This window comes from Globicephala melas, chromosome 20 (assembly GCF_963455315.2).
Source record: "Globicephala melas chromosome 20, mGloMel1.2, whole genome shotgun sequence".
In the NCBI taxonomy this organism is placed as follows: Eukaryota; Metazoa; Chordata; class Mammalia; order Artiodactyla; family Delphinidae; genus Globicephala; species Globicephala melas.
In genome coordinates this window covers 28,484,726-28,512,347 of record NC_083333.1, presented here as the reverse complement: position 1 = coordinate 28,512,347, position 27,622 = coordinate 28,484,726, and the positions used below count along the sequence as shown (strand labels likewise).

At 46.5% G+C, this 27,622-nt stretch overlaps 1 protein-coding gene across 2 annotated transcripts in view; it reads left to right on the top strand.

Moving 5' to 3' along the window:
• Window positions 1-22,280, top strand: part of SRP68 (signal recognition particle 68) — a 30,017-nt gene extending 7,737 nt beyond the window's left edge. For both annotated transcript variants that reach the window (XM_070044568.1, XM_030837739.3), the window contains 12 exons: window positions 318-400; window positions 645-754; window positions 1,110-1,192; window positions 2,765-2,905; window positions 9,347-9,445; window positions 12,333-12,397; window positions 16,028-16,184; window positions 17,073-17,167; window positions 18,120-18,249; window positions 20,118-20,193; window positions 20,653-20,705; window positions 21,163-22,280. In XM_070044568.1, coding sequence (XP_069900669.1) covers window positions 318-400; window positions 645-754; window positions 1,110-1,192; window positions 2,765-2,905; window positions 9,347-9,445; window positions 12,333-12,397; window positions 16,028-16,184; window positions 17,073-17,167; window positions 18,120-18,249; window positions 20,118-20,193; window positions 20,653-20,705; window positions 21,163-21,390 — 1,320 coding nt within the window. In that variant the 3' untranslated portion in view covers window positions 21,391-22,280. The remainder of the gene's footprint in view (window positions 1-317; window positions 401-644; window positions 755-1,109; window positions 1,193-2,764; window positions 2,906-9,346; window positions 9,446-12,332; window positions 12,398-16,027; window positions 16,185-17,072; window positions 17,168-18,119; window positions 18,250-20,117; window positions 20,194-20,652; window positions 20,706-21,162) is intronic.
• The last annotated feature ends 5,342 nt before the right edge of the window (window positions 22,281-27,622 follow it).

The following is a 27,622-nucleotide window of genomic DNA, read 5'->3' as shown; positions in this document are numbered from 1 at the left end:
GAACTTTTTTCTTAATGAATATTTGAAAAGAGATGAAAGATATTTCAACTTTTAATGCTTATGTTATAGCCCAGAAGTGGGTTGTTAAATAAAATGAAGGGAACAAATTTTCTTTATTTTGAAGTTCTTTCCTAGGAAGTAAAATGAATCATAAAATTACCCGTGTATCACATTTTATTAGTGAAATAAATTTTTTTCTTTTAGAATCAACCTGAATGTCTCTGTATTCTTGATATCAAAGTTCGAAGCAAGTAGAGGCGGTTGGGCTGTCTGGTTGTCGGGTGTTGACGCAGTTTCTCTTTCCCATCACCTTACAGGCTTACACAGCTTACCTCTCAGGAATGCTGCGGTTTGAACATCAAGAATGGAAAGCTGCCATCGAGGCTTTTAACAAATGCAAGTGAGTCCTCTGGGCCAAAGGCTGCGACCGGTTCTGATGATAGTCACATTCAAGCTGCAGATCAGCTAGTGCTTGTTTCTGTGAAAGTTATTACAATTTCTTTCTTTTTTTCTTCTCTTTAGAAATGTTGATTCTTCTCTTTCAGCCTCAGAACATGCAAGTTCTGGTAGTTGGTCTGTGTTCCTTGTGAGTTTATTTTCTTAAAGTGAGGCTGCTGTGAGCCATGATGTTTCTTTCCTCGCAGGACTATCTATGAGAAGCTGGCCAGCGCTTTCACAGAAGAGCAGGCTGTGCTGTACAACCAGCGTGTGGAGGAGATCTCGCCCAACATCCGCTACTGTGCATATAACATTGGTGAGCGGGCTGCATGGGGCATCGACAGGTGGCTTGGTGGTAGTTCATCTCAGAGAGCCTAGAGAATTTCTTTAACTTTCTTCCCTTTCCCTTGCTTCCATATTTGGTGTGGGTTTTGGTTGATGAAAAAAGTAGAATTGTCGGAGTTAGCCCTGCTCGAAATCCGGAAGGGAATTCCATTGCTTCGGTTTTGGCCCTGCCATCTTCTTTACTCACCAAGAGCTTTGTGAAAGGACTTGGGAGGCCTTGAAACGTGCTTATGGAGGGAGAAGAGCTTGGAGTTGAATCTAGTGGTTCTTGAGGGAACACCCAACTCCCTCGAGGATTTTCCACTCAATATCTCTCTTTTTCTCAGGGGACCAGTCAGCTATCAATGAGCTCATGCAGATGAGATTGAGGTCTGGGGGCACTGAGGGTCTCCTGGCTGAAAAATTGGAGGTAATCTAGTATGCACATTTTTGTGAAAAGTCTTTGGTTTGAAAAAAGTCCAGTAAAAGAAGTAACCCATAATCCCATCATCCGAGGATAATTGCTGTCAATATATGCATATTTATATCTATTTTTAGCAAAAACTATTTTCACTTAATATTTTAAAGTGTTCAACTTTCTTAATTTGGTACTCATAGAAAAAGTAGGAAATATAAAAGACTGGGAAAGATTGGGGGAAAAAACAGAATCATTTAGGGGCTTCCCTTGTGGTGCAGTGGTTGAGAATCCTTCTGCCAGTGCAGGGGACGTGGGTTCGAGCCCTGGTCTGGGAAGCTCCCACATGCTGCGGAGCAACTAAGCCTGTGTGCCATAACTGCTGAGCCTGTGCTCTGGAGCCCGCATGCCGCAGCTGCTGAGGCCCACACGCCTAGAGCCCGTGCTCCGCAACAAGAGAAGTCATTGCAATGAGAAGCCTGTGCACCACAATGAACAGTAGCCCCTGCTCACCACCACAGCAACAAAGACCCAACACAGCCAAAAATAAAAAATAAAATTAATTAATTAAAAAAAAAAGAATCATGTGGGTTACCACCCAGAGGTGGTATGATATGATGAATATCTTGCAAACTTTTTTAAAAATTTTATTTATTTATTTATTTATGGCTGCTTTGGGTCTTCACTACTGCATGCGGGCTTTCTCTAGTTGCGGCGAGCAGAGGCTACTCTTCACTAGTGCGCAGGCTTCTCACTGCGGTGGCTTCTCTGGTTGCGGAGCACGGGCTCTAGTCGTGCTGCCTTCAGTAGTTGTGGCTCGTGGGCTCTAGAGCGCCGGCTCAGTAGTTGTGGGGCACGGGCTTAGTTGCTCCACAGCATGTGGGATCTTCCCGGACTAGGGCTCGAACCCATGTCCCCTGCATTGGCAGGCAGATTCTTAACCACTGCTCCACCAGGGAAGTCCTGCAAACTTGTATATGTAGAGAAAAAGGCATATGTTTTAAAAATAGAATCTCAGTATACACTGTTTAGTAACGTGCTTCTTAAATTTAATGTCACATGCATTTTTCCACTTCAGTAAATACATTTCCATGCATCTTTTGATGACCGCATGGTATTCCATTGTGGTACATGTTTTATTTGACCACTCATTATTGTTGATTGTTTAAAAGTGGTAACTGGTATTACCATGAATATCTGTGTCCCCAGTTTTTGTATACATTCTTAGTTATTTCCTTAGGATAAATTTGTAAAAGTGGAATTGAATGTTTTGGAAGCTTTTGATACATATTGACAAATACTTTTAGTAAGTTTCTACTAATTTACATTTCTGCTTGCGATGCTTTTCTCCTTACACTCTTGCCAAAACTTAGTGTTGCTCGTTGGCCTTCTGTCGTGTCCTTTTAATATTGGAGTTTCTGTAAGCTAAGAAATATGCCAGGGAGGAATTTAAATAGAAATTTGTATATACTCTATAAACTGTGATATGTTAGTTTTAGAAAGAGACAAATGATAGTTTCTGCTGATTTTCACCTTGATCACTCATATCCACAGTTAAAGCTTTAACTTTTTAAAACTACCTTCCAGGCCTTGATCACTCAGACTCGAGCCAAGCAGGCAGCCACCATGAGTGAAGTGGAATGGAGAGGCAGAACGGTCCCGGTGAAGATCGACAAAGTGAGGATCTTTTTACTGGGATTGGCCGACAATGAGTCAGCCATCGCCCAGGTAAGGAGCAAGGACCTATTCTGTTCTCTTCTGTGTGTGTCTGGAGCTTGTCCTTGTGTGTTTAACATGTAGTGTTTTGTTGCTGCTTGGGATTTGGTAACAGTCTCAAGATGTACCCTCTTGAATAAAATTATTTTGAAAGCTGAGTTTATCAAGGAGTTCTTAGTTTGGAGGGCAAAGAAATTGACAGTGACAGCCTTCGGTAAAAATGGGAGCAACAAGGGTCTGCTTAAAGTCAGGGGTTACATTCGGCCCAGCAGGTGGTGCAGCAGCATGACTGTTATGTCCCTTGTGTCTGTCTGACCTCTTGTCCTAGCCTTCTAGCCCTAAAGGGCCACGTCTTGTTCCTGGGCCTTTTAAAGACAGCTAAACCAGAACATCTTGTTCTATGTGTGGTATATATGCAGTATTCATGCAAAGCCATACTGCCTGATGCTCCTGCTGAGATAATTCTTACCTGTTTGTGAGTGTGCACAACCAAGTGAGTTCCAAAAGATGAGAGATCCTGGTGATCTTGGTTTGTATGAAGTAGGCAGTGATTGAGGCATTTTTTTAGAGCTCCTTCTCCATATTAGGTGAAGAACGTCTGAGAAAAAACCAGGCTGCTCCCTGTGTCTCCAGCCTCAGCAGGGACCAGTGGCATTTCGTGAGACTTCACAGCAAGCTACTGCACCCGGAGTGATATTTGTATGAGGTGCTTTCTTAGTTGTGCTGATGAGTTGTCTTAAGCATCCAAACCTTTCAGTGACTTGTTCCAAAATGGCTCCTTTGGGTTGGGGACAGCTTTCAACAACTGAAGGATTTCTTTGTGCCTTTTGTCTGTATTACATATTGCCTCTTACTTACCCTTTATTTCCTTGAAAGACAGAAGACTAGAACAATACCAGAAAGTTGAGTTTTCATTAATCTAAAAGACTAAACTTTTTCTGAGAACATTTCATTGGCATTTAGGGTATAGAGGTCTCTCTTCTGGACTAGGGCTGATAGCAACCATTTAGATCATGCAACTGGGTTAACTCTTGTTTTAAAGCGGTACATGCTGGAAGAAAAGAACTGCTACAGTTCTGTGCCAGGCATCAGGCAGTGACAGTGGGGCAGAAATTCTGGATAGAATAGGGGGCAAGGGAGGTCAGTAGGGGCAAATAAAATAGGGACTTCTTAGGAATGGGGCCACAGACATACATCAGACAAAGGACAAGAAAAGATAACATTTATTAAGTAACTTTAAAAAGTTGTTCATGCTTAACATTTATAAAATATAAATTTTTAAAAATTTTTCTTTATTTATTTTGGCTGTGCCGTGTCTTAGTTGTGGCATGAAGGATCTTTAGTTGCATCATGTGGACTTCTTAGTTGCGGCATGTGGGATCTAGTTCCCCAACCAGGGATCGAACCCAGGCCCCCTGCATTGGGAGAGTGGAGTCTTACCCACTGGACCACCATGGGAGTCCCAAAATATAGATGTTTTTAAGAAATCAACCTTTAAGAAAACAACCTGTGATGAGGTGACTGACCATGACTTTCTCTAGTTGCAGCGAGCAGGGTCTACTCTTTGTTGCAGTGCGCCGGCTTCTCATTGCGGTGGCTTCTCTTGCAGAGCATGGGCCCTAGAGTGTGTGGGCTTCAGTAGTTGTGTCATGCAGGCTCTAGAGTGCAGGCTCAGTAGTTGTGGTACATGGGCTTAGCTGCTCCGTGGCATGTGGGATCTTCCTGGACCAGGGATCGAACCCGTGTCCCCTGCATTAGCAGGCGGTTTCTTGACCACTGCACCACCAGCGAAGTTCCGTATGAGTTTTTAATTGTTATCCCGCAAGATACAGTGGTGTGTTTGAGGAGTGTATGAAATCAAAGGGTTGGAAAGAACCATATAGGGATGGTTTCAAATCTTTAAAGGCTGAAGCGGGAAGAATATTTGAAGCCTGTTAACGTAGTGAATTACATTGATTAATTTTCAGTGTTTAAGCCAACCTTGAGTATCTGGGATAACCCACTTGGTTGTAATATGTTGTACTTTTTATTTATACATTGCTGGATTTGGTTTGTTAATACTTTAAGAATTTTGCATCTGTTTTCCTGAGAAAGAGTGGCGTATGATTTTCTTGTTTTGTATGTAATGTCTTTTTTAGGGTTGGTGTCAGGGTTATACATACCTAATAAAACAAATTTGGAGATGTTCCCTTCTTCTCATTTTATGAAAGAGTATGTAACACTGGTATTTTTTTTCCTTAAATGTTTGTTATAATTCACCAGTGATACCATTGGTCCTGGAGTTTTCTTTGTGGGAAGGTTTTTAAAATTTGGTTTTGCTTGTTTTAAACAAATATTATTCCTTTACAAGTTGTAGGGCTATTCGGATTTCCTGTTTCATCTTGTGTCTTGTGTCAGTTTGGATTTTGTTTTTTTAAAGGAATTTATTAATTTAATGTAAATTGTTGATTTTACTGGCATAGAGTTTGCAATATTCCGTTATCATTTTAATGTTTGTAGAATCTTTTAAGTGCCTGGTTAATGTGCTTGTTGTGAATACAGTTATCTGTGGTTTTTAAGCATCTTACCGTACATTAGGATCACTTGAGTATCAGAGACCTTTAAATAATTTGGTAGGTCAAACAAAATGTGTATTAATCCCAGGAATCCCATTAAGGTTTTAACATTAAAACAGGGTGCGGGGGGATGGATTGGGAGATTGGGATTGACATATATACACTATTGATACTATGTATAAAATAGGTAACTAGTGAGAACCTACTGTACAGCACAGGGAACTCTATTCAATGCTCTGTGGTGACCTAAATGGGAAGGAAATCCAAAAAAGAGGGGATATATGTATACGTATAGCTGTTTCACTTTGCTGTACAGTAGAAACTAACACAACATTATAAAGCAACTATACTCCAATAAAAATTTTAAAAAAAAATTAGAAACAGTTACGTGCCTAATGTGCTATATCACACATATACCACCACGTCAAGCCAGTAAATAAAGTAATTTAAGTGCAGTGTCAAAGTTCAGTTGAATCCTGAGATGTCAGGGCTAGCACTGTGGCCGATTAAATGTGTATTGAATTGAATGAACCGTGGGTTATTAAATGTGGGAAATGCCCTTTGGCCATTTGAGGCTAATCTCCAGAAGAACTACTTGCTCCTTGGTGCCACTGTCAGATGATTTGCCTGTTCTCCTTATTGTATCGAGTTGTTCTCTGCCCTGGAAACCAAGCACTCTGCCTGAGAGAGACAGGGCTTTTCACTGCAGTGTTTTCTAACCTGGTTGATGTTGGTGTTTGCCACCCTCTGGGAGCTGGAGTTCAGGAATTTGGTAGCCCCAGCTTCTTGCTTGCTTGTAGAGGTTTTTATGACGTTTAAATACTAAAACTGCAGTTTACTGAAAAGCGTGCAAGGAAGAAATAATTCAGGGAGATAATATTAAACTGCAAAAACTGGAGCTGAGGCTTAATGAGCTGCTGAACTCCCGCTGCAGAATCCTTCCTTCCTTTAGCCAAGCTTTAGGGCCTCATGTCTTTAGTATTGTCTTACTTTATAATTTATTTCTGTTCTGCTTTGTTAGTCCTTGGTCCTGCCTGAATTGTCACTGGTGGTGATTTGAGGGTGTAAGGCAGCTCTTGGGTGGGGTGGGGGGTGGGCAGCTTTAAAGTCTCTGCAGGTTTCATGATTCTTATCCACAGGCTATGGCTCATGTTTTAATGTTTGACTGGAAGGGAGATCATTTCCCCTTTTCTCTAAAAAAAAAAAAAAATCTATTTTTAAGTGAGGTTTTTATCCTCTGCTACTCAAGTCCCATGTGTTTTTCACTAGACCTCACTGGGCCGAGCAAGGCATGGTTCCCATCCCCTTGGTTCTCCTGCGAGTCTGGTGGAGAATGTGGTCAGACTCGCCTTGTTGTCTCTTAGTCACACCACCACCTTGCGGCAATATTTGTGGACAAGCGAAAACCATCTGGGAGCTCTGTTTTAAAGAGCTGGGGGTCTCTACCTCAGGACACAAGCAGCTGGTTTTAGTCAGCGTTGAGACGTGATTTGAGGCTGTGGAAAAGCACATCCGAGAGTATTTGAAGTTTTATAAAAATTGATCTCGAGTTTGTTTATTAGGACTGAGTAACATTACTTCTGGGCTTCAGGTTTCTCTGTGTCATAGGCACAGCTGGGAAAGGTCCAGGCAGACCACAGATTCTCATGCAGGGGGTTTGCCCCTGTGTTTAGGAGCACATTCTTGTTGGTTCAGTGGCAAACTTGAGACATATGCATGTGGACTCTGAGGGACCCTCCCTCTGCATAGGCATAGAGAGGTGTTTCTTGTTCCACTGCCCCTTCAGGATTATCTTAGCCTCCAAGATAGGTTTATGGAATAAGCAGGTAAGTAGCAAGATACGTTTCAGGCTTCCTGTTTGGAGACATTCTGTCCAGCCCGAGAGAACCGGGAGAAGTTCTGCTCCGGAGATTAGTGGTCTCCACGTCACTGTGCAGTGCAGCTGCCATTAGGAAAACACAATTGACTGAAGTGCTCCCCTTCAGATAGGCTTTTTCCTTCATTGCGGTTTAAGACTTTTGTAAGATTCCCAATGGATCTTAGAATTTTCTGGAAGCAGAGGGAAAATTTGCTTATGTTCAGTACCTTGATGCAGAGGTTTCCTTACTCAAAGGAAACGAAGGTAATACATGGCATTAAAGAGGTTTAGCATTTTAGACATCATTTTAATTTTTTTATTTGAGCCATTCCCTCCCTGTAGGAAAGGAGACAGATCCTATGTAGCTGGTAAAACCACATTTACTCTTTTCTTACTTATACACCCATTGCCCTGACTGCTGAACCCCCCCATCTTAAAAGGGTGTCGGTGGCCTGTTTGCTGGATTGCATGGTATCAAACTGATGCTGGAGTTTATCCGGGCTGCTCACGACGTGGCTCTGGTATGTGTGTGGTTAGTGCCAGGTCTGTTCGCATATCTTATTCTGCGGCTGCTCCGTTACACAGGATCTGTACTTTGAAAAATTTAGCCAGTTTGATTAAATGATTGTAAAGAATCTTGCTAACTTGAGATGCTTAATTAACAGTGTTTCGTGTGAGTGTGTTTCTCCAGAGCTGGGCTGTACTGTCCAGTACAGTAGCCACTTGAACACACACAGCTGTTTAAATTAATTAAAATGTCAGATTGCTCAGCAGCCGCGTGTAGCTGACGATGACTACAACGGACAGTGCAGATACATCATTATCACAGAAAGTTCTAGTGGACAGCACTACTCTAGGCTTCAGTGAGTTAATGGTGGCTGTGTTTGCCTTTATAAGTTTATAGAATAGCTGTGCCCCTGATTTGTTCCTAAGTTACTGAACAACAGGAAAGTCAAGTAACTTATAAATAGAAAAGTATGTTCAATTTATATTGGGTAATTTACAAGGAAGTTTTTTCCCACACTGGAAACTAGGAAAAACATAAGCGTTCTTAAGAGAAGAAAAGGTTTTTCTTTAAGCCACTCCTAGCCATCTCTTAAAGGAGTGGGTTTTCTTTGGGGCTTTCTTGGAGGTCACTTGAGTGTCAAGAGATCAGATTGGATGATAGTTTCTGTGGAAAGTCAAACATAATCATGAGAATGTTGATGTTCTAATGTCTGGGTGGGTCTGCAAGTAACACAAGTTCGTCTCCTTTTTGCTTTTTGTTCATTCCCACCTGCTCAGTCAGATTCTTTAGAATGGTAATGTGGTTTGGCAGGTATTCAGTTAATGAATCACTTTTTGCCTTATCCCAGCCGCCTGGCAGAGGGGTGACACCCTATGCTTTGTCAACCTCATCTGCCCTAAAAATGTTCTCAGCATAGCTGTATGGAATATCTGAGGGCAGAATTTCCGTGAGGAGGAGAACCTCATATGGCATTTAGGAGAAATATGTTTTTGATTGGGTATTGATTAGTAATGTTACTCACCTGCTTGGACTTAAATCCAGTATGTGCAAGTCCGTTGGGTTACATTTGTAAGGAAAAGAAGCTTCTGCTGTGCTGAGCCTCAGTATGAGGTAGCAGTGCCCCAAATCTAGTCCATAAGGCCCCTCTAGGGAAGCCAGGTGCAGGTCGGGAGCAGGGGTAGAAGAGTTGGAGGAGAATAGTAGAAAGTTCTATGATAGAGGAAACATTAAAGCATCTGTTGCCTGACAGTTTAGATCAGTTATACAGATACTTTTTCAGTATGTTCACTTTATATTTATATATATGTATATATTTCTCATTTCCATACAAATAAAGACTAAAACCATAAGAAAAATCATATACGATAGAGAATATTAACAGTTGAAATGATCTCCGATTCGGGCCATTTTTTGGTTGCTGTGTGTATTTGTGTTTAATGGGAGGAATCAAAGCGATGTTATGCCTTCCTCCTGTCAGAGTGCTATGTCTTACTCAAAAGAAAATCTTTTTACTGCCTTCTGCCTTTGTTTAGGCTGAAAGTGAAGAAACCAAGGAGCGTCTGTTTGAATCCATGCTCAGTGAGTGTCGGGACGCCATCCAGGCCGTTCGGGAAGAGCTCAAGCCAGATCAGGTAGGACTCTCAGCTGAGCCACGGGCTCTTGTTCTGGGCTGAGGTCCTCTTCAGTCTGTGTGTCGCATTCTCAGTGCATTGACTCTTAGCCACTGTTGTATTTAGGTGTGGTGATTGGCTAATGAACAACAGAAGCCTCTTCTGGGCTCCATCAGGTTGAGAATTTCTTTTGTCTATCCTGTTTCTCCTAATGGTTTCACGTATTACCTGTTAAAGCTTTGATCTCAAATTCATATCTCCAGGTGGATTTCTCCAGTGCTCCCTTTCTCTAATAATATCACTGTGATTCATTCAGCCATCTAGGCTGAAAACCTCAGAACCATTTCTGTCTCTTTATTCCCTGTCACCAAAAACCCTGTTTATTCTCCCTTTGTAATTTCTCTCACTTCTTGTCCATTCCACCTGTTTCTAATAAGCCCTTTATATTGTGCCTGGACTACCACAAAAGTCTCCTGATTGCTTTTCCTATCTTGGTTTCAGTTTGGTTTTCCAGACCTTTTTGCCAGAAGAACAGACTGAATCTCTCTAGATCCTATTTCACTGCCTACTTGTGAAAAAGCCCAGTGATTCTCTGAGGTCTAGAGCGGTGGTCGCTAAACTTCTATGATCATGCACCCCATAAGTAAAATTGAGCATTTATCTCTGATAACATTTATTTATAAATTATATACCTTATTATTCAACTAATTTGTGATTTAGAAAATGTATTAAAATAAAGTTTTTAGAATTGAGATAGATATAAATAGAAGTTCTAGTTTTCTTCTTATACCCGTACCCTGAGGGCTGTGTGCACCCTTCTTAAATACCACAGTGTCTAGCAAATACAGTTCAAACTCCTTGAGCTGGTATATGAGCCTCCGCTGGGTGTTTCTAGCCTGTTTCCAGTGTTGTACTTGGCTGCTTCCCTCTGAGTCTTCTGCCTTAGGCTCTTGTACTCACTGTCTTATGCCTGTCCCACTGCAGTGCATTCCTTACACTGTTGTCCTTTCCCCCCTCCTCACACTTGGCTTCTTCCACTCCCTTTTCACCTGTCCAAACGCTGGCTGTCTTTGAAGGTGTGGCTCATAGCTCACTGTCTCTGAGAAGCCTGCCTACACCATCCTCGCCCACATTTCTCCATTTTCCGAATATCTGATACTTGCAGCTATAACTTTTGTTTGATAGTTAATCAAGCATTGCCTTTTTAAAATTAATTAATTAATTTAATTTTGGCCACATTGGGTCTTCGTTGCTGCACACGGGCTTTCTCTAGTTGCGGCGATCGGGGGCTACTCTTTGTTGCAGTGCGCGAGCTTCTCATTGCAGTGGCTTCTCTTGTTGCGGAGCAAGGGCTCTAGGCATGTGGGCTTCAGTAGTTGTGGCACATGGGCTCAGAAGTTGTGGCACATGGGCTCAGAAGTTGTGGCTCGTGGGCTCTAGAGCACGGGCTCAGAAGTTGTGGTGCATGGGCTTAGTTGCTCCACGGCATGTGCAATCTTCCCAGACCAGGACTCAAACCTGTGTCCCCTGCATTGGCAGGTGGATTCTTAACCACTACGCCACCAGGGAAGTCCCAGTCAAGCACAGCCTTTTAACATTTTGTGTATTGTTTTATATTTACCTTCTTGTTATATTTTTCTTAAGATTATAAGCATATTAAAAGTAACTATATATTTCTTTAATCATCTGCCGTGGTACCTTCTGTATGAAATATTCAATGAATGTATGTTGGGCTGTAGTCGCGTGTTTCCTCCTCCAATAAGCAGGCTTTATATATTATACTTCCCTTGATTCATTTAGCAGGTACATACAGAGCCCCAGCCTCTGTCATTCACTTTGAATTCACAGCAGCTGAATTCAGCAGACACCTCACAGAATGTAATGAATATGGTGATAGCAAGGTGTTCCTGTTGCTGCTGTAACATTACCACAAACATAGTGGCTAAAACAACACAAGTATATTATCTTACAGTCCTGGAGGATGGAAGTCTAAAATGGGTTTATAGGGCTGTATTCCTTTTGGAAGCTCTAGGAGAGAATCCATTTCCAGTATTCCAGAGAGTGCATTTTCCTGCATTTCTTGCCTGTTGTCCCTTCCTCCATCTTCAAAGCCAGCAGCATAGCATCTTCTCTCCCGTCTGTCCTCTGCTTCAGTCCCAGTATCTTCTCTATGTTGTTGACCCTACTGCCTCCCTCTTATAAGGAGTCTATGTTTGTGTTGGCCCCCCCTGGATAATCCAGGCTAATTAAGAGATTCTTAGCTTCATCACATCTGTAAGGTGTCTTGCCATGTAAGGTAACATCTTCACAGGTTCCTGTTAGGATGTGAACATCTTTAGAGGCCATTATTCAACCAGCCACAAAGACAAGAGCTAACAGCACAAGGCATAGAACTTGGGTCTAAGACACAGGTCTTAAAATGGAACCGAGGACCACGGACTGTCTGCCTTAATGCTTTGGGTCTGGACACTGGACGCAGTGGACAGGAAGCCTTACTGGCCATTACTCTGAATCCTCTTATTCAAGTCTGGTTTTTAGATGCCAGTGGCAACTGAGTGACCCTGTCATTCTAGAATATATGCAGTAGATCTCTGATATTTGAAGACCCTTAACTTACTAGAGTCTGTGCCTGTATTCCAGGGCACTTGGGGGAACCACACCATTAAATGAGGTGGTCAACCTAGAGGGGTGGGATAGGGAGGGTGGGAGGGAGGGAGATGCAAGAGGGAGGGGATATGGGGTTTTATGTGTATGTACAGCTGATTCACTTTGTAATACAGCAGAAACTAACACACCATTGTAAAACAGTTATACTCCAATAAAGATGTTAAGAAAAAATAAAAAATCGAGGTGGTCAGAGCCAAGGATAGGATCAGCCATTTTATCCTTACCTTTTCACTTTCTGCAGAAACAGAGAGATTATATCCTTGACGGGGAATCGGGGAAGGTATCTAATCTTCAGTACCTGCACAGGTAAGGGTTGTGATGTTTTGACTTTTTAACGTTGTATGATGTATCTTTGGAACAAAAGAGTATATATAATGTTTATGTACATTATAATTTATTGATACATACTAAAATCTGAATGCATCTATTCGCATTTTATCATATGAGTTTTGAATTTGTATATTATTCTAATATACTTATAATTTAAAATTTTTATACAGTGTAAGAACTAGAATACAGCCAATAATTTTGAAGCTCCTTGTGGCCCTACCCTTGCTGATTCCTCCCCCTCTTCTGGAGCTAACCACTGTCCTTCCCATGCCAAGCTCCTAGAGTGACTCTCTGCTGTGTTCTGAATGTTTTACATTGTCCCTTTTATATTTGAGTTCAGTTTCAACTCAAGTTTAATTCCACCTGGAGTTTATTTTTGAGTGAGGTAAGGATCTATTTCACCTTTTTCCATGAGGATAATGGATTATTCCAGTGTGTGATTTATTGACTGTTCTGTCCTTTCCCCACTGATCTGCAGGAATACATTCCATTTTCTCCTTGCGCGCTCTTTTTTTCTGGACTCCCTTCTGCTCTGCTGATTTATTTGTGTGTACTAACACAGCACAATGATTTAGTATAACTTTATCATAAGTCTTGGTATCTGGTCGAGCAAGTTTTCCCCACTAGGTTTCTCCTCAGGCATATCTTGACTGTTTTTCTCCCTTTGCTCTTTCATATGCATTTTTAAATCACCTTGTCAAGTTTAAATTTTTTAAGAGGTGAATCATTTTGTTTCACAGAAGAAAGGAGGGAGAGTGACATTTTTCGAACTTCCTGGGGAGAAATAAAATTCCACTTCTCCTCAGATTCTCTTTCCATGTGACCTTGAAATTTTAATTTCTTTAGTCACTGCTTATAAGTTTTTAGTGAACCTGGCTGTATTTTCAGTCATTCCCGTGCCCCCCGCCCCTCTTTTATAAAAAAAGCAAAACCGTAAAAGCTCCTCTCCCTGCCTTAATCTCCATTCTTAGGGGACTTGGTGTTATGTGAATGTCAAATTGACTGCTAGATGACTCGGGTGCACAGAGTATCAGCCAGAACGGCCCTTAGCCGTCTTCTGCTTCAACAACCTAAGGAGAAAGATGAGGCTCCAGGAGGTTAGGGGACATGTTGGTAGTTAACAGCCACAACAAGGCAGAGGCAGTTGATCAACTTCCTAACCTTGAAAAACCCAGAGAGTTTCAGCAGGGCTCAGGAAACTTTCAAATTGTGAAGCCCCTTGCCCTTGGATCCATTCTCCCACCTCCACATGTGGCTAGTGTCAGGATCATAATCAGTTAGGATCGGAAACCAGCTTTGGGGTAAATTGAAGTCGAGAATCGGGTAGCTCTTGTATTTTAATAAAACTCTTGTATTTTAATAAAGATGTATCTGGACTCCTCTGAATAATAGTTACTTTGAGAGTTTGATTTTTCTACAGAGCTTTAGAAAAAACCATCTCATGACCTTTCCTCCCATTTCTCAGAAGCATCCACTTTTGGGAATTCCCTGATGGTCCAGTGGTTAAGACTCCGAGCGTCCACTGCAGGGGACGTGGGTTTGATCCTTGGTCGGGGAACTAAGATCCCACAATCTATGCAATGTGGCAAAAAAAAAAAAAAAAAAAAGGCAGCAGCAGCCACTTTTAATTCTTTTTTTTTTTTTTTTAATATTTATTTGGTTGCGCTGGGTTCTAATTTCGGCAGGCGGGCTCCTTAGTTGTGGCACGTGAACTCTTAGTTGCAGCAAGCGTGTGGGATCTAGTTCCCTGACCAGGGATTGAACCCATCCCCCCTGCGTGGGGAGCATAGAGTCTTACTCACTGTGCCACCAGGGAAGTCCCTACTTTTAATTCTTTTAACAAATTCTTTTGGTATTTACCTCCATGTCTCTAAATAACATGCGTTTTGTTGCTACTTGTTGATTTTTGGCTTTCAGCATTTCTTACCACTTTCCCCTACAGCCTTCTCTCACCGATTCTACTCCCACTCTTCACCCTGACCCCTCTTGACTTCCCATCTGACTCCTACACAGGCTTCCTCATTTCCAATGCCATTACGTTAATTAATTAATTAATTATTTTGCCGCAACGCACAGCATGTGGGATTCTAGTTCCCCGACCAGGGATCAAATCCGTGCCCCCTGCAGTGGAAGTGCAGAGTCCTAACCACTGGACCATCAGGGAAGTCCCGATTTTAATTTCTAAGAGCTCATTTGTGTTCTTTGAATATTATTTTAAAACAGTGTCTCATTCTAACTTCACAACCACAAAGTCTTCACTTATCTTTCTGAAATTAATAATAGTTGTCTAAAGTTTTCTTCTCCCTACAAAGTTCGTTTCTTCCAAGTTGCCTTTTTTTCCCTTCTCAGTCTTGGCCCCTCCTGTCTTATTAGAGGTTTTCCTTAAGTGTCTGGATCCTTGTTCATCCACTCCTATTAATGACTGTGTCTTGTCTGTTGGGAGCTTTTGCATGGAGCTCCTCAGCTGTGGTTTCACTGTAGGTGCTCTGGGTCTGCGCTTTCACTGAGGACCCTGACTCCAGAATCTTGAAGGGTTTTTTATCTTGGGCTGGTCAGATCCTCAGCATATATCAGGCTGTTCTTATTCTGGAAGCCGAGTAGGAGAAGAATGCTAGGAGGTCAGCCCTCAGAACTTGACAGTCTCTTAACCCCCCTCGTTCATTGTGGAGCCCCTGACCTCAGCTGTGCCTGTATCCCCTGTCCCCAGGCCTCTTTTATATCCTCCCTCTCCCAGGATGCCTCCAGCCTCTGCCACAGTAAGATGGGGATCTAGAGGCCTGAACACTTCTTAAGTAGACTTAACTAGTTACCGTGTTTTTAATCGCCAAATATTAAAGGACTTTCCAGATGGTACAGTTAAAATAAGCAGGCATCACGCATAGTCTCCGGTATATACACACATTTAATATGCATAATCCTCCAAAGAGAATGTCCCTCAGTGTTTTCTGAGAAGCGAAGGTCATCAGCGGAGCAGGAGCAGCTGCCGTGCATGTGTGCTGTCCTCGTAGTGTGGGCCAGGCGGGTAACCGGTCCTTGTTCCAGGAACTAGCTTGCCATCCATTAGTCATCTTAAGGACCAGCAGTGTCCTCTGAAATTAGTAGCTCTCTGGCTCTTTAATAAAGATACAGAGAGGGGCTTCCCTGGTGGCGCAGTGGTTGAGAGTCCGCCAGCCGATGCAGGGGACGCGGGTTCGTGCCCTGGTCCGGGAAGATCCCACATGCCGCAGAGCGGCTGGGCCCGTGAGCCATGGCCGCTGAGCCTGCGCGTCCGGAGCCTGTGCTCCACGACGGGGGAGGCCACAGCAGCGAGAGGCCCGCGTACCACAAAAATAAAAAAAAATTAAAAAAATAAAGATATGGAGGATATAATTCAAGCTAAAATCAGATTTTGTCATAAGGTTTCATTACTGGTCCCCTGCAGTTAGCCACTGAACAGCAGCCAGAATTGAAGGCCCTTGGAGTTTGAGGCCCAGGCCTGACAGCCCTGCGATATGACACCCCCTCACCCCCATAATCCCCTAGGGCAGTCCCAGCTTGTGGTCCAGTGCTCTTCTCGAACGTCAGCTTCCCTCATCATAACCTGAGCTGACATGTGGTCCATTCCAGCTACCTGACTTACATCAAGCTGTCAACAGCAATCAAGCGGAACGAGAACATGGCTAAAGGCCTGCAGAAGGCGGTGCTGCAGCAGCAGCCGGAGGACGACAGCAAGCGCTCCCCCCGGCCCCAGGACCTGATCCGGCTCTATGACATCATTCTTCAGGTGACCCTGGAGGGCTGGGAGTGCAAGAGCCTGTCCTGTGTTTGTGTTGGACACAAATGACTGAGCTTTGCATAGCGAAAGGGCTGTGACAGCCAGGAGCTGTTAGTGTCTCGATAAAAGACAGAGGTCTTGGGCTTCCCTCGTGGCTCAGTGGTTGAGAGTCCGCCTGCCGATGCAGGGGACACGGGTTCGTGCCCTGGTCCGGGAAGATCCCACATGCCGCGGAGCAGCTGGGCCCGTGAGCCATGGCCGCTAACCCTGCGCGTCCGGAGCCTGTGCTCCGCAACGGGAGAGGCTACAACAGTGAGAGGCCCACGTACCGCAAAAAAAAAAAAAAAAGACAGAGGTCTTGTTTTCATGCCATTTCAGCCATCCGTGAGCCCAATATTCAGACGTGTTGGTGTGTAAACACTTGTAAACCACAGGTATTCACTGAGCACTTCCCCTGTGCAGGGTGGTCTCCTGCATGCTGTGGAGCATCCTGGGACCTGAGGCCACTCTGCCTCGACCCAATGGGAGCTCACCAGTGAGTAAGGTTGTGAGACCCCTGCACATCTGCACTTATTCGTGTAGATGCCACAGTAGTGGGCTGTCTGAAATGAGAGTTCAGAGCCGGAGAAATCCCCTCTAGCTGAGAGGGTCCTAGAAGTCTCTGAAAGAGGTGGAGTGTGACTGGGAGAGAAAGGACATGTGGGCTTTCAGTGTCAGAGAGGAGGGTGGAGGTGACACCAGATGTGGCTGCTGCTGAGTCACGCGTCACAGACTTTTTCCCGTTACTTGAAGCCTAGACTCTTCTGTTTTGCCCATGTCTATTCTCACAAGTCTTCTGTCAGACGATCAGTGCGAGGTCTCCTCTTCATGAGTTTTCTTGTTGCATCTGTTGTGCAGAATCTGGTGGAATTGCTCCAGCTTCCTGGCTTAGAGGAGGACAGAGCCTTCCAGAAAGAGATAGGCCTTAAAACTCTGGTCTACAAGGCTTACAGGTAAGTTCCTGTGGGACAGACAGGGCTCCCCTCTACCATCCCGTGGTTCTAGAAGCCTTGGGAGTATGTCCCTGGAAGGTTGGGTATGTGATCAGAGAGCAGTTAGCCCAGCGTGTCCAAGGGAAGTTTCAGGTTGTGGCTGGGAGTTTCCAGTGCAGTTTTGCTCTTTGGAAAGGTTGGGGGAGCTGGAAAGCACATACATTACCTGTCTTCTCCCTTCCCTTTCCTCCCTCCTCCCAGTGGAAAAGGGATAAGTGTTGGAAAAAGCGTCAATTAGCAGAACTAGAACAGCTGATTCAGGGAAACTGAACTGAGTTGGGAGAAAGCTCAGCGTCTCAGTTTCTTACATGCACCGTGCTATTTGTAACTTGGGAGTGGACTGTGTAGCAACATGGGGTCTAGACAGAATGGCTCAGTAGAGCCCTGAGTGCTTTTGCCCTTCCTTTTCTGGCCCGCATGCCCCTGCGCTCTCTGGCTCCTGTCAAAGGCCAGCAGCGCTCAGGCTCTGTTGATCCCAGCAGAGTAATTTCTGTTAGGAAGAGGTTTGTTTCTTTGGATTTGGTTTTTGAAAGACATGAGCAGAGGTGAATGGTTGCGACCTAGATGTGTGGGCAGTTGTGGGTGGGATTTATATCTGGGCAGCATCCCACCTTCCTGCCTGTCTCCAGCTTCCTCCCTGTGCCTTTTGGGAATTGCCTCTTTTTTGCAGAGTCAACAGTAAGTAAAAGACAGTGGGTCAGCTTTGGACCTACCCTTGTCGGCTCCAATTTCGGGGACAAGTCTGCAGGTTAGGCTGGCAAACTGGAACAGTGAGAACGGTGGGATCTCCCATCCCAGGCAGTGAGCCTGAGGTTAAGAAACTTTACAATTTATTTAGCCTAAACAGCAAGGAAAGCCTTGATCTTGGGTGATTTTTGCTTAAGAACACTGTGGCTCTTTCATTCCCCATCAGGTGTTTCTTCATCGCTCAGTCCTATGTGCTGGTGAAGAAGTGGAGCGAAGCCCTTGTCCTGTACGACAGGGTCCTGAAGTACGCAGATGAGGTGAATTCTGATGCCGGAGCCTTCAAGAACAGCCTAAAGGTGAGCTGTTGTTCTCTCCTGTTTTCCAAGCCCTGAGCACTTTTGCTGTGAGGCTGCCACGCCTTCCCAGACTGGTCCTGCCTGGTCAGCCATGGCATGTGGTACATCCCTGAGTGCCCAGGAGCTGCGGAGTGCAACTCATGGCAGCATTCCAGGCCCGAAGAGGACTCGGGTACTAAGAGGGACAGCCTTCCTCTGGTTAAAACAACCCTGAAATACTATTCTCAGACTCGGCTACATGTTGGAATTGCCTGGGAAGATTTTTAAAAGGTGGATGTCCAGATTCCACCCTCAGAGATATTGGTTCTAATTGGTGTGGGATCTGGTATGAGCATTGGGATCTTTTAAGCCCCTCAGTTATTCTAATGTGTAGCCAAGTTGAAAACCACTGGTGAAGCCTTTCCACACAATGTGTGCCTGGACCAGCAGGAGCAGCATTTGGGAGTTTGCTAGAAATACAGGTTCTCAGTTCCCCACCCCAGGCCTGCTGAGTCAAAAGCACGTTTTGGCAAGACCCCCAGGTGACTTGGGTGAGACCCGCAGGTGACTTGGGCGAGACCCGCAGGTGACTTGGGCGAGACCCCCAGGTGACTTGGGTAAGACCCCCAGGTGACTTGCGTAAGACCCACAGGTGACTTGGGTAAGACCCCCAGGTGACTTGCGTAAGACCCGCAGGTGACTTGGGTAAGACCCCCAGGTGACTTGGGTAAGACCCGCAGGTGACTTGGGTGTACATCAAAGCTTACATGCTGATCTGGTTTGATGTAGTGATTGTTGACTGGCAGCTAGCTTTTTAAGCTTGTGGACTGCTGTGAGGTTATAGATTCTTAAAGCACTGGTCCAAGGAATCCATGTGTATTTTATAAGTAGAGACTGTTTAGAAAAGCGGGCTAGGGTCACTGTTCCTAACATTGTCACAGCCAGTGTGAGAGGGGCTGCTGGTGGGGCACTTGTTTCTGCTTGGAACAGCCCCAGGCTCAGGGGTGGAGGAGAACTCTGGTTTCTGCCTTCGGAGAGCTTGTGGTTTTGCTGCAGCCGTGGGACTTGCATAGTACCCACCTATGAATACAGAAGAAGATAGAGGGCGAGGGCAGAGAAATAGGAAGGAGTACGTGGGAGGCGGCTGTGGGCAGAGGGTGGGCTGGCGAGTGTAGCAGTGTCATCTGGTAGGGTGTCGTTGGAATGTGGAGACAAACCAGTGCGGATGGCTTATCTCCGGAGAGAAGTAAGAGGCATTTTACAAAAGCCCATCTGACCTAATGTGACGGCTGATTTCAGGGGAAAGTGTTAGGGAACAGAGGCGTAGGGGATTCAGCAGTATCCAGACCTAGTCAGATCTTTCCCAATTTGCCGAGTAAGAGGCTGAGGCAAGAGAATGGCATTGCCCTTGTAGAAGGGGTCAGTGGGTAGGGGCTTAGGCCCTGGAGCCAGCCGTCCTAGTTCTGAAGCCCTGCCCTACTGCCACTGGGAATGTGACTGGACACGTTCTTTGGCCCCTCTGTGCTTTAGTCTTCTCATCTGTAAAATGCAAGTACAGACTGTCTCAGGGTTATGGCGAAGATGAAGTGAACAGTTCTGTGAACTCCTTAGAGCAGTGCCTGGCACATACTGCATTTAGTGTATGATTAACTTCTTAGTATTACCCTTGGTGTCATTGTTATTTCCAGGCAGTATTACTTAAGCCATGGCATAGATTCCTCCCTTTGAAACAGGCTGGTTTTTGTGTGTTGTTTCTTTTAATAGGGAGACCATTTTAAAAAGTCTAAAATTCATGAAAATACCAGTGGGGTCACTTAGCTCAGGTTAGTGTGGTGCGCTTCTCTGGCCTGACTCCAGCTCACGAGTCCCCGTTTTCCACATTGTTACAGGACCTGCCTGACGTGCAAGAGCTCATCACGCAAGTGAGGTCGGAAAAGTGCTCTCTGCAGGCGGCCGCGATCCTGGGTGAGCCGCCTGCCTGTTCTCTGCGGCCTGTCTTCTCAGACTCCCCTTCACTGCTGCTCCTCTTCTCTCCCACCCCCTATGCCACTGTTTTAAGATTGAAAGGGCCTGTTTGGGTTAATCTGTAAGTAGTTTTTTCCTGCCATTCCTTCTGCCCCGTTGAGGCATTAGGTCATGTGGAAGAATTTAGAGGAACGCTGTTGTGCTGTCCGTTCTGCCTATCCGTGTCTCTTGCATTCAAGGTGCTTGCTTCGCTGGGCTGACCACATTGGTTCTGGGGTTAGTTGTCTGTTATCTGCACTGCTTCTCTCTGAGTTTGGACTCAGGAGGGAGAGGGCTAACTCCCCACAGATCCGCTACTTTTGCTGTTAGGATTTAGAACCCAGACGTGTGATAGGTGTCCATTCGTGACTATAGTGTGTTATAAGTCCCTGTTCTTACTGAATCCTGTGAAACTTTCAGATACAAATGATTCCCACCAAACAGAGACCTCTTTTCAAGTCAAGGACAATAAGGTGAGTCTGGGCTGTGGCTTTTGAGGAATAAAAAGGATTCATAACTTATTAGGAATGTGTACTCATTTGTAGAACGAGGACCCTAGATCTCTAAGTGAGCACCCTACTTCCCTCCCTTCTTTTACTCAGGACCTGAAAGCTGCCTATGTGAGATTTGTCAGGTGTCATCTAGATGGTCCCAAATGGAGTTAGGAACCTGCTGTGTGCCCTGGCTACGAGCTCTGACTCGGACATCGGACAGGCTTATACCTCAGTCCCAGCCCACCTCTCCCAACCTCTCTAGATTTCAGTGACTCTCAATTATAAAACGAGGACGTGATAGCCCCTCATAGGAGGTTTGTGGGGATCGAGTGAGATAGCACATATGAGCTCTGAACTGGGTGCTCGGCCCATAGTGAATGTTCCACCAGTGGGCTGTGATTAACATCTGGGTTCCTGCTTTTGGTTTGACTTCCAGCCCCTGGTCGAACGGTTTGAGACATTCTGCCTGGACCCTTCCCTCGTCACCAAGCAAGCCAACCTCGTGCACTTCCCGCCGGGATTCCAGCCCATCCCATGCAAGCCTTTGTTCTTTGACCTGGCCCTCAACCATGTGGCTTTCCCACCTCTTGAGGACAAGTTGGAGCAGAAGACCAAGAGTGGCCTCACTGGATATATCAAGGGCATCTTTGGATTCAGGAGCTAACCAGGCTTTTCCTTGGGGGCAGGGGGAGATTCTGACTCTTAATCTGTATTGTGAGAAAACCCCAGCAGCTTCCATGATATTAAATCCAGGTCTGCATTGGCCCAGGGCAGAAGTTTAACATCCTCAACCCTGCATTCCTATGTCTTGTGTGTTTGTACACTTCCATTCTTAACCAGGGTGCTAGAAGGGCACCCTGTTGTCTTCTGATAAATATGTGTGGGGTCCTGTGTCTGTCCCCTGCAGGAGGGGCCCCTGCCATCTGGTCTCATGTGAGCCTTTGGTCAGTAATGTGGTCGTGGGGGTCCACACCAGGCACAGATTGGGGCTGGGAATGTTCTGTCGTGTTTCTTCAGTCCCATGGATTTGAAATGAACTCATTCTTGCTGTGAGCATCCAGAATCCCTTGAAGAGTTTGTCCGTGACTAGGAAGCGTTGGCAGCCTTACTCCCCTTCACCTCCCAGTGAAAGTTAAGAAGTTTCAGAACAAGCAAAGCTCTATTTTTAGAAGAAATATGTTGCGCTCAGAAATAATGAAAACAAATCTTATATTAAAAGGCGAAGATGCTGGACACTGTGCCCGTTCTTTGCACATCCTCATTCACGTCTGGGCCCAGCTCTCTCCTCGGGAACCTTGTTGCGAGATCCTGTCGTCACGTGGATCCTGACTTCCTGGCAACGTGGGTGTGTCCGATGCCTGATAAGAGCGATAGAGGCACTGTTTCTGAAGAGTTCCCAACCTGCAGTTTTTAGATGCCATTGTATTTTCATCACTTCCCTTCCTTACCCTTTATTTTTTCTTCGTCACTCATTTTTATTTCTATTATAGCATCAATAATAGGAGTCAAAAAAGTAATGTCAGAAAGCAAGGAATAAAAGTGACTTAAACATGAGATGCATGAAACCCTCTGTGGGCTCAGAGGTGCCTCTGTTTTCCCAGTGAGCTACAGAGGAAATCGCCAGAAGTTAGGAGAGGGTGGTGGGAAGACAGATCAGATGTGTCTCTTAGACTTGAGCGTTGGCAGGGGCTTTCAAGATGCTCAGAGATAAGAACTCTTCTCCCCCCCAGCATTTGACTTGGGTCAGAGAGTCTCAGGAAGCTGATCTTTTAAAATTTTAATTGAAAGTTTTATCATTTCATCATCTGTGCCATGCAATTTAGGGGTATCTTTCTTTTCCTCTCTCCCTACCTCCTTCTGAGGGTACAGCACAGATGATCTTAGGTTGAGGTCCTGGATTTTGGTCCTGAAGGCCCGGTCAGTGTTCCTAATGGGCTGGGGGAGCGCCGGGGCCCTTCGTTCTCTTCCTCACCCTCGTCCCGCTCTCCAGTGCGCTTGGCAGCACCGGGGCTGTGGTCCAAGGTTCTTCATCTCCCTCGCCTCATTCTCACGCTGACCTGGGCTGCAGCCGCAGCTGGGATGTTCTCCAGCGTCAGGAAGCCAGTTTGAGGCCCCGCTGTGCAGGCGGTCCTCCAGTCTGCTTGTGCCAGTGTCTGTGGCGCTGTAGGGGTGTGGCCGGGGCTGGAGAAGCTCCGTCTGTCCTCATCTGGGAAGATGTCCCTTTGTCTTGCTCACAGTAAGTCCTTCCAGCCCTTCCTACTCTCTTTAGAGTGCCGGCATATGGGGGCGGGGGGAGCCAGAATCCCGAGTCGATCATTTTGACTGAAGATTTTCTAAGCTTTCTCTTTCTCATGAAAAAGAAACACACCAGAAGTTCCCCTCCACCTGGTGTCCCTGCTGGCTGCTCTGAGTAGCAGTGACTGTCGTCAGCCAGTGAGGCCGTGACAAGACGTGATTAGTATCAAAACGCATATTTACCTAAGAAGAAGACCTGGCAGGGCCGAGGTCTCACTTAGCTCACACATCTCTTCACCTGGAATCCCCAGTCGTTGAACAGGCTGTGTTATGGGGGACAGGACGCCGGAAGCAGGACCCCATCCTGTCCTCAGGCCTGGGAAGCGGCTATTGCAGCTCATGGGAACGGGTTCAGAGTCAGGCCCAGGGAGCAGCACTTTTCGCTGGATGGGTTTGCAGAGGCCGCCCGGCGCTTCCTTCCTGGGGAGCGGAGGGCGGGGAGGTCTGCCGGCGTGAGGAGGGGTTGTGAACAGTCAGTCGCTTTGCTTTGGGTGGGTCCTGCTGTTCTGGCTCTCGTCCCTCCCACAGGATGGGATGTGGCGCGGTCAGCAGGATTTGACCCTGGAAGAGTCTTCTGTCTCCCCAGATCCAGAGAGGAGGAGGGCAAGCTCAATTGAGTCTACGTTTTTTAGAACATGCCTGAGCGCTGCTGTGTTAATGGTTTTTATCTTCTTACCTGTTGCGTGGTTAATCTGTAAGTAGTTGGTCTTGATCTGCAGAAACGTTAGAGTTCAAAGCTCCACGAGGTGAAAGCTCTGCGTACAGACTTAGAGAATGAATGCTGAGCCTTGGATGGGAAAGACATGATGTGGCCAAGTTCGTTATCCTTAACTCTGCTGGTTCTGTCGGAAAAAGCAACGTAAGGCAGTTGGAGCTGGACAGGCTCTCCACTGCTCATGGATATGCGTATGGCTTTTTCCTTTCCATATGCGTTGTTTCGCTGTACTCTCCAGTTTTCCTTTTTTTTTAAAGTCTTTATTGAATTTGTTACAATATTGCTTCTGTTTTATATTTTGTTTTTTTGGCCCTGAGGCATGTGGGATCTTGGCTCCTGGACCAGGGATCGAACCCACGCCCCCTGCATTGGAAAGCGAAGTCTTAACCACTGGACCGCCAGGGAAGTCCCCAGTTTTCCCTTTGACTAGATGAGAATTCTTGGATTCCCTGTTTGAAATGAAACAGTGCCAGGCTTCGTTCCATCCCTTTCCTCTGTTGGCAACCTGAGCCTTTCACCGTGGCCAGGAGGTGACAGCCTGTGGTGGCAGTGCACCTGTCCACCCACAGTGGCCCTGGCCCTTCGCCAGTCTTTCCTCCCACAGCTGAGGTGATGGCCTCCCCCTTCCCCCATCCAAGAGAGGACACGCGACTTCAGGAGCTCCGAGGTGGGCACTGCACTCGCTCTGCCTGTTCACTGTCATCGCCGTGGCAATGCTGATCCTTCACACGCTCGGCATCAGTGTACACAAAAGCTAATCGACCGCGGATCTCTAAACATGTTGCCGTCTACAGCTTTGAGAAGCTTGGAACCTTCAGAGGTCTAGAAAGTGTCCAAAGATAGCAAAAATATGTGTTGGTTCTAATTTTTTTTGTTTTGGAAGACACTTGTTGCTACAGAGGAGATGGAAACCAGATTTAGCTGTAAAGTTTATCGATGTTCCAAGTAAAGAGATAAATTGGAAACTGCCTGCATCCTGACAACGCCAACTGGAAGAGTGGCCTGTGGTTCTGTGAGATGCTGGAGACACTGTGCACAGGTGGGAGGGCACGAATGACCAACACGGCCCCTCGCTGCCGGGGATCTGCCCTCCGTGTGAGCACCAAGTGTTCGTGAGCCGTATTGTTAGCTGGTACAAGTTAAAATATAACTTCAGCTCATGAATACTGATGGAACACTTATGGGAACCTTTTAATCAACCTTTCTGAGCTGCTCAGGTTTGGTTTTGTTGCTTTTGTTCTGGGGGCAGGATCCTGGTGGCTCTATCGAGTCTGTGTCACGCTGGGGCCGAGACCTGCAGAGCTCTGAGGCAGGGGGCACTGCTTTCCTCCCTCGGCCGCACCCACTGTGGTGATTTTAATTGTGTTGGAAAGGGGAGCCTTGCTACTCTCTGGTCCCTCTTTTCAGCAGATGGTTTTGTTCACCTCCGTTAGCTGCAACTATGTGTCCTCACGCTCAGTGTGCGGTTGAATGACCCCTTGGAAAAGAACCATGTTCTTTCTGTTCGGCTGAACTTTTCCCAGGGACCTTCCGGCAGGAGGCAGTGCAGTTACAACGGGCAGGTAACTGGTCCCTGAAAGCTGGTGACGTTCGTGAGCTCTCACTCATCTTGGAATGGAAGGAAGGTAGGGGTCATCCCCTGGAAGATGGGGTCATCTGGTTCTCTGCCATGCAGAGGGCTTGCTTAGTACCAATAGGCCCTTGACAAATGAATTTCCTTCCCTTTGCTCCCCCACGGGTGGAGCTGGCATTAGAACACCATGCTTCTCCCTCCACTGCTGCCTACAGGCCACCTTCACATCTGAGCCCTGTCCTGGCGCCTTGCAGAGGGAGCCCCTGCCTAGGTAGGACTGAACTCGTAGAACAGTCTCTTCTCCTAGCTGTAGCCATGCAGCCTGAGCCCAGGGTCCAGGCTGCTGTGCACTAAGCTGGTGGGGCCAGCGCAGCTGATAGGTGAGGAGAGCCTTCCGCTTATAGCTGGCCTCCCTGCTCCTGGCAGGCCCCACTGTCTTCTTCCTCTTCCCTCCCCAGAGCCGAGTCCTGCTAGGTCTAAACAGTGTCATTAGGACAACAGGCTGAGTGTAATGAGCTGCTCTTGTGTGCTTTCCAATTTCCTGGCAACAAAGACTGATTAGGAAGGCCTACCCCCCAGCTATAAAGACTTATTCATTCTTTCATTTTTTTGTTTGTTTTATAAATCTTTCTTCCACAGACCATTGAACGGGGTTTGGTGCAGCTGAACCCCTGCTGCTTCAGTACAGACAATGTAACTCTCTCCCAGCTGCTGTGCTGGGCTGTTGACCTTGTGAGGGACATGGCTAAGCCACCTCCATTAAACCTGAACTTCTCCACAATAGGGCTGCAGGTCCCCAGACCTGGCTATTAAAGGCTAGCCGTTGTCTTCAGGGTGACAGGCCCAGAGCCATTGGGCAACTTGGGGAGACCTGGAGGCGCCACAGTGCCTGAGTGAGAGTGGGCGGGCTGCAGGCTTCTGGAATGCAGGCATGGCTTGTGCCAGCAGGCTGCTGCTATGGCCCAGAGGTGTGGGCTGTACCAGCACTGGTCCCACAGGTGAACTGGGGCCAACCACTGTTGCCCAAGGGTAGGGAAAGAGAACCACTCCTAGGGAGGGACAGATAGCCAAGACATCCTTGGCCTTGCCCTCCCAGCCAACTCGGGACCTGGGCTCCCCTGAGGTCCCCTCTGTGTCCTCCCTCTTGCCACCTAGTATGGGGAACCCTATTCTCACAATACGGGCAGGACTGGGTGGTTGGTTTGCTTGAGTTGCTTCCTTTAGACTCTCTCTATGAAAGGCCCAGAAGGAATAGCCAGCCCCGTTTTCTGCCCGCTCTGCTCTAGATGGGCAAGCCACGGTCTCCAGGCCAACCTTCAGTATTTCTTTTATCCAGCTTGCTGGGCAGACTTGGCAGCCAAGAGAGCCTCCTCCAAACTGCCCAGTGGATTCCTGTGGCCACAGCCCCTTCCTCCCCCAGCACCTGTGGACAGAAGGAGGCCCATCCCCGAAGTCCCCACCCCACCAGCCCTTGTCCACTCCGCCCAGCCGGTGAAGGCACCTGGCTCCTCAGCTGGCCAGGGATGTGTAAGGCAAGAGAGGTTACCAGCTGGCTCAGCTCCAAGGGCCTGGTAGCAGAGCTTTTGTACAGACAGAGGGCAGTTTCCTGAGATGGCAAATCTTGTCCTGATCAGGGAGCATATGGAAGCCTGACAGGTTACAGTTCCCAGGGCAAAGTAGGCAGTTGCCACCATCTGCTTCAGCAGGGAGGAGAATGCCCCTCCCTGCAGGACCCCATGAGCTGGAGGAGAGAGTGGGTACCTTAAGCCCTGGCACACTATCCAAGCTGCCACGCTGTTGCCTAGCTGCATGCATGCATGGCAGCCTCAGAGCCGGGAGCTACACTGCTTTCAGCTCTGATCAGCCCTTCTGCTCCGGGCTCGGTCCCCACGAGCTGTGAGTGGCCCTCATCACGTGCCTGGAAGCGCCAGGCTGGGGCATGTGAATGAGCTGCCACAGTGCTGGAAGGAGGTTGGGGATCCGTGGATTTCAAACCTCTCAGTCCACAGGGCGGGTAGCAAGTCCAGGCGAGGGGAAGGCCTCATGGACGGGACAAGAATTCTGCCAGGTCCTGGGACTCCTTTCTGGTTCAAAAGGAGGAGGCCTGGGAAGGCTGAAACGGGTCACCCAGTCTGGCTTCTGGGTCAGAGCTGTCTGATGGAATTACAGTGTGAGCCAGAAATGCAAGCCTTATCTGTAATTTTAAATTTTCTAGTAGCCACATTAAATAAAAATAGCAACACCCGTTCCACCATGTGAGGAAAGCATGAGAATCCATGACCCTGAAGAGGGCCCTCACCCAACCATGCTGGT